Genomic DNA, 14,822 nt, shown 5'->3' with positions numbered 1-14,822 from the left:
GTCACACCCTTTTCCCAGCAGTGAAGTGGTTAATATTGAAAGCTTGAGGTTATGATGACGTCTGGGTACTGGGGACAGAGCCAACTAGTACAACCTGCCTGTATCACCTGGACCTGCAGAAAGAGAAGGTCTGGGAAGAATGGCCTCTCCTGTGGGTAGGTGATTGGTCGCAGGCCAAGGGGAGGGGACTCTACCTTGGGACTGTGCTGTGCGCCTACAAAGCAGGACTGAGAGGTTCCCAGGCAGCTTTTGTCCCAGGCGCAGGACACTGCTCTCCGGCGGGATGGACTAAGACTGGCAGAGATTGCAACTCCAGGAGCCCAAACTTTCCTCTCATCTGCACCAGCACAGGTGAGTCATGGGGCCTGGAGGTGGGAAGAGAGGCAGGTATTTTCTCTGTCAGTAGCTAGGTAGGAAGCCACTGAAAGTGCAGCTCTGCTCTGAACCCTGGTTCCATGCAAACATTCTGCTCTTACTCGGCTGACGAGCTCCCAGTCTGTTATCTGAGCTGCTCTTGGGAACTCAGTATGTTTTGCTGACTTTCCACTCTTGCTCAGTGCAGCCCAGCTATGGGAGAGGTTGTGTTCTGCTCCTTTCTGTGCACGGGTGATAGTTGTGTGACTAAGTGTCAGTCAGTTGGTGCTGTGCAAATGCAGGGAAGGTAACAGAGATGCAAAAGTGTTAGGGCAGAGCTTGTCATGCAAAGTCCTTGGTGCTATGTGAGCGATGGAAAGGACCTAGAGAGAGAACTTGGGTAAGAAGTCAACTGTGTAAAAGACATCCTTCTGTGCCCTTCCAAATACACAGATTTACTCCATGCGTTGCAGACCATAATGGTTCCTAATGTGTGCAATCTAAAACCATTGACTATTTGCTCAAGTCTTTCTCACTACATAACTTTCAAATTTTTTCCCCCAAGAAAAACATAGCAAACCACTAGTGAAACAACTGATGTGTCTTCTGTCTGTATGTCAGTCTGCAATAAAACAATACTGCAAAACAAGCTGTGCTTCACGCACATTTGTGTGTGTTCAGTAAACTCATGCAAAAAACATGACAGGCAGGAACTACTCTGAGCCTTTCAATAGCAGACGCTGTCTGCGATCCCTCTGTCAAGTGCAGTGCAGAGTTAGGCTCCTATATTTGTGATGCTTATATACCAGATTTATTTGACCATTCTCACCATAGCCTCCAAATATATTTTGACTCCCGTTAATACCACTGAACTAGCAGAGTGAAGGGAAAGCATGTCCTCCTCTTTTTGGTACATCCTAAATAGAATTAGGTTACTAAGTGGTGAGCTCTAAATGCCAGACTGAAGCAGTTTGCAGTAGTGACACCATGTCCTGATTGGCCTGGGTACTACATGAGCAGTCAGTGTTAATGAAAAAACCTCACCAGCACATGCATCCCTAGAAGAGCTGTGAACATGGTGTGTATTGAATGTATGTATATGCTTGTTTTAAGCAACAGCAAATAAATGGGCAAGTATGACAGTGGACTGCTTTCTCAACCCCCTATATTAAGTGGTTCATCACTGTGGAGAAGACATGTCTAATCCATACAGAGAGAGAAACATTTTCTGTGAAGAGCCATAATACTCATGTTACTGGATTAGATGCGACAAATGGCTATAATCAAAGACATGATCTGTAGTTCAGCTGGGACTTGACCCTGTATTTCCTGACGTCAACTCTAATGCTAATTCCATTAAACCACCCATCATTTCCTACTGTTGCTGTACTTGTTGATCAGCTGGAGGCTATGTAGACATGACTTTGGGGTGGGGGATGGAGATGATTCAGAGTGAAGAGAAGTAAACTTTGATTGGCAATGACAATGGTGAGGGTCTGGTGAGGTCAGCTATTTTGTGTACTAACACAGGACATTGGTCAGGTAAAAGAAGAATCTGGCTTATTTTCTCACACTATTTATACTGCCTTGGGATCAGCTCCAGCAAGGAACTGAGCACCTCGATGGAAGGTGTGAATTGATTTGCTCTCATTTTAATGGGTTGGCTCTTTACTCTGCTTGAAAGGTTGGTGGTATCTCATTGCATGTGCTTTGTGCTTGGTGAATGACTGTAGGGACAGTGAATCAGCATGGATGTACAGAGCCTGATGACGTCTGGACTGTCCTTTGGCATGATCTAGCTCTGGAAGAGGTGACCACCATGAGGTCCCAGGGCTGGCCTGGGATATTGTGCAATAACTATCCACAGGAACAAATATGTTTGCTTAGCTACTCTGACTTCACTGGAGGCCGAGGGAACCTCTCCAGGTGGTATCAGGTTACCTGGCAGAGCATTGCATTGTCTGCCTCTCTAGGGTTCCCTATTCCTCCCAACTCGTCCACCCCGGTCTCCATGGTGCTAGCCGCAGTCCTGGATTTCCCTCAGTGTTCATGACTAATTTAGTTAATGACCAAGGGTGTGAGCTCATAACAGCATGCAATTTCCTTGAGGCATGTAATCCACAAGCAGGCAGGAGGTTTATCCTGGGAGCTATAAGGGGGAATGGATTAGTTGGGAATAGCTTTTATCCTTAGCCCATCCTAATTGCAGCTAGGCTTTTCCCATTTAATTGCATTCTGCTGGTTGATGAGGCCACACGTATAGGCCCATCCTTCTAGTCTACCTGCAATACCAAACTATAAGCAAGCTCACCATCCTTTCTAGACTCTGGGAGGATAGAAGTCTGGACAGCCCCAGGGGGCCTCTTTCACAGTTCAGATAAATTGGAGAACAGAAAAACCTGCTCAGAAGTTCAGTTCAAATGTGATTCACAACATTCAAGGACTTGCCCGGTGCCCCAATGCTCCCAACACTTGCGCTAAGTACAGACAGTCAAAGAGCTCAAGGCTGAATCAATTCAGTCATCACAGGTTAGTCTAAGCTGTCTAGATTGAACCGATATGCAAGTGCACGTTTGATTCTAGAAACGCAGCCAGTGGCCCAGGCCAGAAGCTGGGAAGAGGAGGGGGGAGCCTAGCGCACACCTCTCTGCTCAGCTGGAGCAGGCAGCTTGGGCCAAGGCTAACCTGCCCAACCTACGAGGGGGAGCTTGCAGGTGAGGCCTAAAGCAATCTGAGATGCTGGGGAACTGAGATTTAACTTGAATCTGGAGGGGATCTGGGACAGAAGTTGAATAAATGTATTTAACCTAGATCAGTCAGGTTTGAAAGTACATCAATCCAGGTTTATCTTAAGCCAGTTTTGGCCATTTTGAGAGAGTTTTATGTGCACTGAACTTCTCTTGTGTTACAGATTGGAACCAGTTTCTGATCACTGACACCAGTGAGTGCTGATACCAGTTTACGTGTAATTTCTGAGCTCTGAGTGCTGATACTCAGACTGTGTGTGGAGGGTGAAAGGATGGGGGAAAAGCAGCAGTGGGGCTAGAACACGTTGGCCCCAAAATGACAGGCTGTGCATCCCCATTTATGGAGGGTGGAGAGGATAGTCTAGTCACTCCAGTGTAGCATTACAGGGAGAGATCATGCTCTGAAAAGCTGAGTGGCTACTTTGAGCCCAGCTGTGGTTTTTGTTTTTGCAGGGACTGTTACGTGGGGTTAGTCCTCTGCTCAGATGGGCCAGCAACTTTGACACCACAGCTGTGAACAAAGGAACAGTCAGGGTTCGAAGTATGGGGGAGCTTGGAGTGGTGGCGGGGGTAGGCTGCACACCCCTCCCCCATAAGAGATGAGAGCCCCCCTGTAAGATGTGAAAATCATAACCTGTGGGGGTCTCCAATGTTATTAGGGCATTGTGATGAGCAGCTCCATTTTTTTTACACCAGCCAAAGTGTAATTTGAACCCTGGGAACAGGAGGCCAGCAGGGATGTTCTGGTGGAGCTGAACTGATAGTATATGTGAGGGTGAGTGCCAGGGTAAAAAGAGGGATCTGATCTCCTCTTGTCTTTACAGATTGGGGCAGGAATGGGATGCAGCCGCCAGACAGCTGTTGTTGGGAGTCTCTTCGTAGTTGCTGTATTCAGCATCATTGCTCTCATTCTCATTGCTGTGGAGGTGAAGACTGTTCTCCTGCCTCCAGGTACCAAGGTAGGAGCTGTGGCTTTAGCTCAGGCAGCTGCCCATGAGTAGTGCCTTGATTCTGGGCTGCAATTCAATCTAAAGCATTGACCCAAGGTTTCAGCAGTTTTTGGCAGTTCACAGTAGGGTGAGGACACTGCTTGGGCATGTAGTATCTGGCTTTCCCACTACCTCGTGCTGGTGAGGTCTTCCTTGTGAGCTCAGCTACTGGGGCTTCTGCTTTCAGAGCCAACACCCTGGTTTCTATTCCTTAGGCATTACATATGTCTGTGCATTACAGATGGCCTTTAAACCTGTTGTGGCTAATCTCTGCTCCTGGCCTCTAAGCACCTATTACTGTTAGCACTTCCAGTTACCCTCTGTGGTGGAGCTGCTGGGGTCCAGCTATCTCCTCCTTGCTGGCTTTTGGACTGTAGTGGGGTTGTCCCCTTGCTGGTCTACAGAAGTGACATTCGCTGTAACTTTCTGTTTTCCCCCCATTTCCCCTGCAGTATGCGATGGTGTTTGATGCAGGCTCCTCACACACCACTCTCTACATCTACCAGTGGCCAGCAGATAAGGAGAATGACACTGGCATTGTCAGCCAGGTAGAGGCCTGTCCTGTGCCAGGTGAGTGGGCTCATGCATTTCTATCTTTTCTCCCTCTCTTCTTAGACTTTGTAGTGTAGTGGCCAGCTGGCTTGACTTGCTACCAGCCTCTGGCTCTTACTTTGTTGGAGAAGTAGCTAGTGGAAGACTAGCACCAGTTTACACCTATAGAGATCCATTATCAAGGGTTGTGGCTCCATCTTCTAGCTAAGGTATCCTGGCTTCCCATGCGTCTGGCCTTGTAAGTGAGCACGAGCTTGCAGTTTCTTCACCTTGTTTTTTTTAAAAACAAAACCACTACCCAGGTCTGAATGAATACTTTATCTGTGCCCAAGAGAAGTCTGGAAAGGTAGTAGTAGGGAGGTTGCAGTTTGGGATTGAGAAGTATGAGCATAGGTAGAAGGTGAGGAGACTTAGGACTGGATTAGCATGGGCTTGAGTGTCAGGAATCGCCTGCACTGGCAGAGCTCTGGGACTAAGAAGTGGTGGCTAGTTGAGACTGAGAGGCTGGAGCCAGGATTAGAAAGGGAAGAAGTATTGTAGCTTAGGAGTGAGGGGCAACAGCAATGATCCATGAGGGGATCTTGTATTAAGCTGAGCTTTAAAGAAAACTAAATGACTCACCTTTTTAAGAAGGGTTGAGCTATAATTTCCACCAAACACAAAGGGTGGCAGAGGACGGCATGGGCATGTAAGCCCAGCACACTCCCGGTCGTTGCCCTGCTGAAATCAGAATGGGTACGTGTGGGATAGTCTGGCAAGGCACAGGCAGGCAGTGCTAGGCAAAGATTGAAACCTCTGCCTCAGAGCTTTGGGCAAAGACCACAGTGCTAAGAGGAAGCTCTGAGGCTGCCATGAGCCAGGTTACTGGTTAACTGAGCTCCAAAGCAAAGGTCCAGGCAGAGGGTTTTGGCGGGTGGGGAAAGGTGGGTGAGCTTGTGCTAGTGGAATTAATAACCCATAGGGACTTGGGGAAGGTAAATATTGATGCACCCATTCTATTTCTGGCCTTGGCCAATGGGAGAGGACAAACTAATTTCCTTATCAAACATTCCAGAAATAGCACGGGACTCTAAAAATAAAATGAGCTATTTTAATTGAAGTGAACAAAAAGGCTCTGTACCATGCACGTCATGAGCTAATCTGTACGTGTGTCTGTGCATATTTATTTTGTACCTCTACCCTTGCAGTGCTAACAGCAACCTTTCCCCTCCTTAGATAAATAGGGAGACACCCCCGCTAGGCCAGTTAATTTCCTGGATCCTAAGGCCGTGTTGCTGGTTGGACAGATGCCAAAATCATGGGTAGATTTAATGACGATGTAATTACTTGTGATTTCTCTTCCCTCCCCCAAAGTGCAGAATGCTTGATTGACCACTTCTTGGTCACCAGAGAGGTTACCATATGCAGCCAAATCAGCTTTGAGTGCTGGCCCTAAGAGACACCCCTCGGGATGGAGTAGTACTGGGTCCGATGTCCCAGCAGCTCAGGGGAAAGCTCACTGAACTCCCACTGGCTGCTGGAAAGGATGAAATACTGGAAAGGATGAAATACCTATCCATGGGTGTTGCTATTCCACGATGCTTCTATCATAATTGCAAAAGGGCTGAACACAACCCTTTGAGTGGAGATGGCTGTTCAGCTCTTTTAATGACCAGGCCGGTATTTCCAGGGTTTGAGCCTTGCATGAAACTCTCCTGGCCAGAGATCTGGAAATGTTTTCACCTCATCTTTTGCTGATCCTGATGAGCCCAGGCTCTCACTGAGATACTTTGTTCCAGGACCTGGCATCTCCAGTTACTTTAATCGTCCCTCTGACGCTGGAGCTAGTCTGAAGGTGTGTCTGGACAAGGCTATGACACTCATCCCTGCAAATCAACAGAGGGAGACACCCGCCTACCTTGGAGCGACAGCAGGCATGCGGCTGCTGAGGTACCCTCACCATTGCTGTGAAAGAGCACTGTGCAAAGGGGAAGGCCTTTTCTCCACAGCACACTAGACTTGTTCTCTAGTGACCTTATTAGATGCAAGGCCAGTGCGATAGCAGCGGGCATTAGGAACAAACATGGGAATTTCCTACTTCCCACATGGTGGAGATCAGTCAGCAGCAATGGGTAAATTAGCTTGGCAACAGTCCACTTAATCTCTCCGGGTGCTTTCCACCAGGCCCAGCTACAAAGCAGTTGGGTAAGAACCTGTATCCCACCATCCCCTTCAATGGGGCAACCAGGATATGTTGGAGGGGAATGAAGGGGGATTAACAGTCTTAAAAAAGGAAGGGCATAGTAGTGATTCAGAGGGAAGGGACAGATAGCCACTATTTGAGAGCACGGACCACTTCCCTCTTATACCAGTGTGCAAGTGAATGCTGTTCAGGAGCATTGTTTTGGCTCCCTTTCCCTGCTTCTTCCACACTCAGCACCCCCTGGTTTAGTGGCTCTTCCTGACCTTCCCTGAGTTTCCCTTGTCCTCTAGAGCACAGAAAACCTGTAGATGTGGAAACAGCTTCTTTTTCTTCCCCATTGCATACCTGCTTCTTTGCAGTAGATGCTAAATGTTAGTATCAGTGGCACTTTGAAAGTCTATTGGAGTTCTGTATGGCACCAGTAACCCTTCATCTTGCCGCAGTGTCCATGTGCCATGCTGCATCCCACAGGCTCCCAGCAGAATCACTCTCCTTTCCCTTTGCAGGGAGCTGAACAGCACAAAAGCTGACCAGGTCTTGGCAGAGGTCTCCAAGGCCATTCGAGAGTACCCTGTGGACTTCCAAGGAGCTCGCATCCTCACTGGGAATGAGGAAGGCTCCTTTGGCTGGATCACGGTCAACTACCTGTTGGAGACACTCATCAAGGTCTGTGGTGTGGGCAGAGTGTGGAGGAACAATGAGGGCTTTGTTCACTGAGGTAACCGCTTTCTTTGGGGATATGGATTAGAAAAGACCCACCATGAATGCAGTTCAGCTTTGCTTCTCAGATGCAGTTCCCTTCTGGCCCCTCCCATCATGGCTCTAACTGGGGATTTTCAAGGCAAAGACAGAAGAAGCTGGAGGCCTGGTCCCTTGCTGCCGTGGAGGCTCTGACATGGGAGTAGACTCTTCACACAGTGAGCTGGTGCTTTACCCTGATGGGAGATCTTTAAAATGGATATGAAGCCACGGGGAGCTGAGAGGCAGGGTAGGGCTGGGCTAACTTCCACCTGGGACAGGAGGTCTTGTGCAGGTAACTGAAGAAAGATCATGCTCCCCAAGTAAAACTGAGTATTGAAGCTTGACCTCCATTTCAGCCCAATGCAATGGTCTCGGCTCACTTTTTACTTAAATCTGCATTGACGCTGGTGACAAACTAATGTATTTTCTTTTTTTTCTCTTTTTTTAAACTTAGACCCCCGAGTGGGGTCTGTTTTGGAACCATCTGAAGCAATGCTTCTCACCGTGCAAGTGTGAGCAGTGACTCTTGCTGTAATGTACAAACAAAGCAAGCCAAGTGGCCCTCATGAGAGAGCCTTTGACCTCTGTCCAGTTGGGCAGATTTTTAGCAGGTGTGAACCGAATTAGCTCTCCTGAAGTCGGTGGGTCTAGGCTGATGGATGTCAGCTGAGGTTCTGTCCCCCTTTATCTTGACTTTGCATTGAGATCAAAATTGTGTTGCTGAAGGTGTGGACTTCGCTGGGCAAAATAGAATACCCTCTGGCCTATGTCCCTATATGCAAAATTTTAGAGGGTGCTAGCTTGGACTTCCTTCCAGCCAAATTAATTCCTTGTCTGTGGTGGGGGGCAGTTCTCCTTTTCAGGGAAATGGGTACATCCGTATGGAACTGAAGTTCTGGGAGCGCTGGACCTTGGAGGAGCCTCAACTCAAATAACCTTCCAGCCTAGTGGCACCATTGAGGACAACAGCACCAAAGTTTTCTTCAGGCTGTATGGCACTGAGTACTCGATTTACACTCACAGCTACCTCTGTTATGGGCGAGACCAGGCCTTGAAGATGCTTCTGGCATCTCTAAGCAAGGTATTAATTACAGTGCAGGACACTATCCTTTCCATCGTCACCTTTTGTAAGTCCCTACCTTGTTTTTTTGGCAGGGCTGACTGTTCATGGCACAAAGTCAGTTGAGACATAATAGACAGCTGAAAGTAATTGAAATATTCAAAGAATTGGTGGCAATTCTTCAAGGGAGGTTCAGGGAGACATCCTGTCCACCTGCTGCACTGTCGACGTGTCTGAGTGGAGTAGAGCAGAAGATACATATTTAGCTACAGGGTATAGCTACTGTATATGAGCATGGTGCATCTACTGAACACAATGGCTTCCAGTGGGATGTTAAACAGATGATGTTAGCACTGCAGGTGTGGGACAGAGCAAACAAATTAAGGAGTCAATATTTAAAAGGCTGCAGAATATTATGGCCTGGAGTTGGGTGAATCAGACAATAAGTATGCATTGCTGCGAGCAAACAGAATGGCCTTAGCCTGCTGCTATTGTGGCTGTCTTTATTCTTTGAGCTGGAATTTCCAAGCAGCCACTGATTTGTTCCTAATTATGTTAAGGAAATCCAGCAGTTTGCCATATTTTTGCTGTAATGATTGCTTTCCGGGACGTTCCCAGTAAATACAGTGTTGTTTGTGATTTACTCTGTTCAGTTTCAAAAATGTTGACACCTAAGCCATGAATCAGAACAATACCTCTCTACTTCCATGGCCAGCTACAAACCACAAAGATGTGCCATTGCATTCCAGCCTCTGGGCTGTTCACAAGCAGTCTGGTAAATGCTTCAAAAAAACAGGGACGCTGCAAAACAACTTTGGACCCAAATCCAATGGTGTTCCTGAAGTCTTATTTACGGCAGCAACTAGACCAGCTATAGTGTGTTAAGTCAGTGCAGAGGCAAGGCTTGTGTACTGATGGGCTGATGTCACAAGGAGTGGTCTCAGAGGGCCCCCCCTGGAGAGGTGTTACTACCACACTGCTAGGTTTGGCCCGTGAGCGGGTGTGGGTGGGTGGGAGGCGCCTGAGAGCAAGCACTCTGGGCAATGCTAGGGATGCCAATGTAGACCTATGCCCAGGGAACACCAGAAAGTTGTCTAGTTTGGAGGGCAGGGTCTTTTCATCCATATCACTTGTTTCACAGCACAGCATTTTCTTTCTGAAATGCAGATTTATTAGAGAACTCCCCTAGTGAGGGATAGAGTCTCTTCTTTCTCCTGTGCCTTGGGAAAGCTCCTGGAATGAACCAATTGGTTCTGGGTTGCCAGTGCCTGTTTGTATCATTCATGCGCTCTTCTTCCTCCTCTTCTGTTGGCTCGTCCTTGAACTTCATTCTTTCCTAACAATCTAATGCAACATCACATGACAAGCTGGGGAAAGGAGATCAACACAGGGATCCTATCACTAAGTCAGCTACTTGACATAATAACAGGTGATTTATATTAACCCTTCATTGTGCAGGTAGTAATGGGGAGTTATGTAGGTTGTGGTAACATAGTTCTGGGCATGGGTGGATCCAGGAGTGGAGAGGGGTTGGGTGGTATGGTCCAAACCTCCCTTTGGCTGTGCTGGGCATGTGCAGTGAGCAATCTGTGCTCCCTGGATCATATGTGAGGTTTCTGTTGGAGCCACTGCTTTGGTGCAGCTCTGGGACCTGGGGGTGGTGGCGACTGCTGCCTCCCTCCCCCCGCCGCATCCTTGCTTGCTGCACACTCCACCTTCCCGCTCCCCAGACCCACCCATGGGGGTGGGTTTTCTGCTTTGACCATGGAGAACGGCAGCCCCTTTTCCTCCTGCAGTCCCTTCCCTACCAGCTTGTCCCACCAAGTCATCTCAGTTGGGAGACGCAAGAAGCTGTAAATATTGTTTTACTTTTTTCCTTGCAGTTCCCCAACATGCACAGGATCCAGGTGACAGTGGGACTGTCCTGTGGCTCCCCTACTTTGTACACACACCAGAACCTGGATGGGGCTGGTGAGGAGTGTAGTGGATAAATGGGCAAATAAAGGCACCAGCAGACGTAGAATAGCAGAAGGGCCCTGTCCTGCTGCTGTGGGGTTATTGCATTACTGCTGCCTATCAGGGGTGTGAGGCCTATGCAGTTCAGTGCCTCATGTTGAGGTCTAAGCTTGTGTCCAGTCTCATAATCCTGGAGTTGGGCAGCAGGCGTGCAAGAGGGCTGAGACTTCTGTGGAGTAAACTGATAAATACTGCATAGTAAAAGTTAAGTGGATACATGATGCAAAGCCTTATATCAGTGTAAGTCATCCTTATGTCAGTGTAAGCAATGGCTCAGGAAGTTACCCTGCTGTATGTGTCTTGTGCTCCTCTAGTCAAAGCAAATTAGTTCCCCACCTAGTGCCTATAATAGTGCCTCCTATGGGTAGCCAGATTGAGGAGTGTGATTGTATGACCACACCTTAACTCAAAGTAAATGTACTATGGGGGTAAAACTTGGATTAAATTAATCTGAAGCACGTATGTTGCATGTTTGGGTCTCAGATGCAATTGTACTCTGTGCAGAGGTAAATGTGAGTGCTTGGCTGTGCTGGCATTCATTCCTACCCTCCCTTTGCACCAAAATTACACAGCTTTGTACCCCCTCCTGGGCACTGTTCTGGTACTTGCAGGACCAAGGTCTTGGAACCCGTGCCCACACATCACTGATGTGTTTCCTAAAGGGTATGGAGGAGATGGGCAAGCCAGCAGGAGAATAGGGTGGAGGGGGGTTAGGGGTGCTTTCTGTCTCGCAATCCCTTGCAGGCTGCAGCTGCAGGATGTGGGAGTGTGTGATAATAGCAGAGTGGGATGAGGCAGAGAAGGGGCAGCACAGTAATGAGTCTTCCTGACTTTTCCATCATTCATCTTTGCATCACGTAGATGCTGTCTTGGCGCTCTTGAGGGAGAGGCTGGGGTTGGGTGGGTATTGTGACCTCTGCTATGAAGAGTTACAACAGAACAGGATTCTCTCTCAAATGCTATGGGATGTCCTAGCCCCTCCTACAGATGGGTCCTTGTTTTCTTGTAAATCCTGAAAGATTTTTCCATAATGAGTTAACCCACACTCTTGGGCATTTAAAGCTAATAGACAGGGCTGGATTAACCCTTTAGTGGGCCACGAGCTGGTTGCAATCCCCATCCTGGCACTGCTGCCCACGGGGACTGGGGCTTGGAGCTGCTGCTAGGAAGCAGTCACCACAGTGGTGAGACCGGCAGAAGGGAGGGGAAGGGAAAGGAGGCAGGTAGGGCTATTTGCATGCCACCATGGTGGAGGGAAGGACCGGACCCCCCCACAACTCAGAGCCCTAGGCATGTACCTAGTTTGCCTATGTGTTAATCTAGCCCTACTAATAGGTTTGGCAGGGTTGTGGGTTATGACAAGTTTGGGTATCACCCATACCCTTGATTTTCATCCCAGGCCTGTGCACTGCTAATGGACCTCTCTTTCTCTCTTTCTAGGATAACATCACAGCTCAGCAGATTCCCCATCCATGCTACCCCAAGGAATATGAGATGAACATCACCACAGCTGACCTATATGACAGTCCCTGTGTCCCAGATACACCCAGCCCCAACAAGACCCTCACATTCAAAGGGACGGGGGTACCAGCTGAGTGCAGGAGCACCATCCAGAAGCTCTTTAATTTGACTGCATGCGGGGCAGGAAAGATGTGTGAATTCAGTGAGGTTTACCAGCCACCGGTGCATGGGCAGTTTTTTGTAAGGCATCATTCCCCACTGTCTGGGTAGGGCACTTGGAAAAGTTGCTTTCTATTGCCTGATGGCAGAACAGCTGAGAAGAGAGAGGGAGCCACAGCTAAGTCCCTTCCCTCCCCACCATAAAATCACCTTTTCAGTTGGAGAGAAAAGTTTTATCCTTTCATCAGAGTGTTTGTGACACCCCCTCCCCCCCACTCCACCCCCCACACACCCCCAACTAAACCCGAGCAGGGCCAGGGACAACCACTAGATAGTAATCATGAGGCTGCAGAGGTTTGAAAATCATGCTTTTCTCATATGTATGGTAGTGGTGGCTGTTCTTCTGTCATGCAGAAGCATTAATTTAGCTATGTACTTACAAGCTCTGGGTTTGTATTATTGGAAATATAGTGATTCTAATCTAGAAAGCAGTGAAATGAGCAGACTTTCCACTGCATAAGGGAGCGTAAGATCTGGTCGCAAGGGGTTAGAGCACAGACAGTCAGTCAGGAATGGTGTCTGCTTTTAGTTCTAATGCCAATTCTTAGGATCATCATAGGATCATAGAATGACAGGAAAGCAGGTGCTCTCATCCCCTGCAGTTTCTCCTTGGGGAGGTGGTTTTAATCCCTCCTCTTGTTCTATAGGCCTTTTCTGGATTTTATTACACTTTCAACTTCCTGAACCTGACCAGCAGTCAATCCTTCAGCACTGTCAACAGCACGATCTGGGACTTCTGCACCAGAGGCTGGGAGGAGGTGAGACCTTCTAGTCAGGAGCTTCACATGGCTGTCTGCTGCTGGGTGAAACCCCAGAGTTGCAGGGCTAATGGGGCAAAGCAGAGGAGCTTGGAGTGGGTGGGATTGAGCACTTGCTGAGAGTCCCATAGCTCACATGCTAGGCAGGAGGTGAGTGTGTGGGGATGGAGGAGGGCAGCGGCCCTGCAGTGCTCTGGGGTCTGAACTACGTAACTACAAGACCCTTTGGGACTAAGTTCCAGCAGTGAAGCACAAGGCAGGAATGAGCCTGCTGCTACAGGGGCTTTGTTCTAGTTTCCCTGCCTCAGCTGGGAATTCACGTGCACTTGGGGTGAATAACTGAGCCAAACACCAATGGGAGCTGGGATCCTCCCTGCTTGCTGTCCACGCTCTGTCATGCTGGCTCTTTCAGCTGAAGGCCAGCTACCCCCGGGAGAAGGAGGTACGCCTGAGCAATTACTGTGCATCGGCCTTCTACATCCTGACGCTGCTACATGAAGGCTATGGATTCAACGAGCAAACATGGAGCAACATCCATTTCCGCCAACAGGTAGGGAGGGATTCGTTGCTCAGGCTGCTGCAGCCAGCTGGCAATAGTTGGCTCTTCTGAAAGTTGTGAAAGCTATGCCAGTTAACTTGAATAGCTTGGTGCTCTGAGGCAGATCATTTATGTGGGCCCAGTAATTTAATAATCTTCCCTGCAGGGTCTTAAATGTCCCTACTCCTGTTGATTTCCCCAGGAGTTGAGGGTACTCAGTATCACGCAGTATTATCTGCACCTGGCTGTGTGCTTGGAAGCAGCAGGCTACCTTGCATGGTCATGGGAAAGTTTTGCTTTCACTGCTGCCACCTAGCGGGTACGTGCTTTCATCACACAGATTGCTTGCAGACTGCTGTGGCAGCTGTATGTCCAGGGTGGAAAGGGGGAAACGGGATGTTTCTGAAGACACCTGGGACATGGGGAGAACGGTAGTGGGGAGGCTAGAGGACATCCTGCCTCCACACTGCTTTAGACATGCCCTCTGGGGCCAAATTCTTTCCTCATTTGGACTGGCCTAAATCTGAACTAACTTTCAGCTGGGTTGTTTGAGGGCAACAGAGCAGGACTCAGCCACAGCTCTCTGATGTGGGGCAGAAGGTACAGGAACACGCTGGGGGAAGGAATGCAGCCTGCTTATGAATAATGGCAGGCTTCTCAGGGAAAATGCACCTAAACCTTCCTCCAAAAGCGGGAGGAATCTTTGCTCCTATCATTTGTATGAAATGGCTAATAATGCTGCAGCCTGTAAGCTCCAGTTTTGGATTCAGTAGTTGCCAGTCTCAAAGGAATATTGCCTGTAAGAAGGGAGGTGATAGCTTATGAGATCTCTATGCCTCTTGTGCTGATAAGGGCTGGGCTGCCCTTGCCTGGGATCCAAAGCTGCAGTAGCTCTTCTAGGGGGCTCACGGGGCCATTTGCAATGAAGCAGTTGGAACACAAGGCCCAATGCGCTTGGTCAACACAGTAAAGCCACTCTCTGGGCGTCTTTCCTTAGGCTGGAAACACAGACATCGGCTGGACCTTGGGCTATGTATTGAACCTTAGCAACATGATCCCCACAGAGGCTCCAGAACAAGTGACAGGACACTGGCACAGCCTTTGGGCAGCTGCTGTCGCCTTTATTGTGCTGACCCTCATAGTGAGTCTGGTGGCCATCACACTCCAGTTCCTCTGGAGTCCCAAGTAGCTGTCTGGATAATGGA

At 48.6% G+C, this 14,822-nt stretch overlaps 1 protein-coding gene across 1 annotated transcript; it reads left to right on the top strand.

Moving 5' to 3' along the window:
* Positions 1-211: 211 nt before the first annotated feature.
* Positions 212-14,809, top strand: ENTPD8 (ectonucleoside triphosphate diphosphohydrolase 8). Its single transcript, XM_090022054.1, has 10 exons — positions 212-351; positions 3,926-4,060; positions 4,543-4,660; positions 6,421-6,571; positions 7,331-7,490; positions 8,416-8,646; positions 12,082-12,342; positions 12,969-13,079; positions 13,492-13,629; positions 14,615-14,809. The coding sequence occupies exons 2-10, from the start codon at positions 3,938-3,940 to the stop codon at positions 14,804-14,806; spliced, it is 1,485 nt and encodes a 494-aa protein (XP_089878180.1). The 5' UTR covers positions 212-351; positions 3,926-3,937; the 3' UTR covers positions 14,807-14,809.
* Positions 14,810-14,822: the final 13 nt, after the last annotated feature.

The sequence above is a fragment of the Crocodylus siamensis genome, chromosome 11, assembly GCF_052110815.1.
Source record: "Crocodylus siamensis isolate JL-2025a chromosome 11, ASM5211081v1, whole genome shotgun sequence".
Taxonomy (NCBI): Eukaryota; Metazoa; Chordata; order Crocodylia; family Crocodylidae; genus Crocodylus; species Crocodylus siamensis.
Note: the sequence above shows the minus strand (reverse complement) of the source record. Positions and strands in the feature narration are given on the sequence as shown.

What these genes read in the sequence shown, in the direction of transcription:
- ENTPD8 (XM_090022054.1), top strand. Translation starts at nt 3,938, where the DNA reads ATGGGATGCAGCCGCCAGACAGCTGTTGTTGGGAGTCTCTTCGTAGTT. An exon ending in TGTTGGAGACACTCATCAAG is followed by an intron (nt 7,491 to 8,415) that starts GTCTGTGGTGTG and finishes GGTGGGGGGCAG; the next exon opens with TTCTCCTTTTCAGGGAAATG. An exon ending in ACATCCATTTCCGCCAACAG is followed by an intron (nt 13,630 to 14,614) that starts GTAGGGAGGGAT and finishes GTCTTTCCTTAG; the next exon opens with GCTGGAAACACAGACATCGG.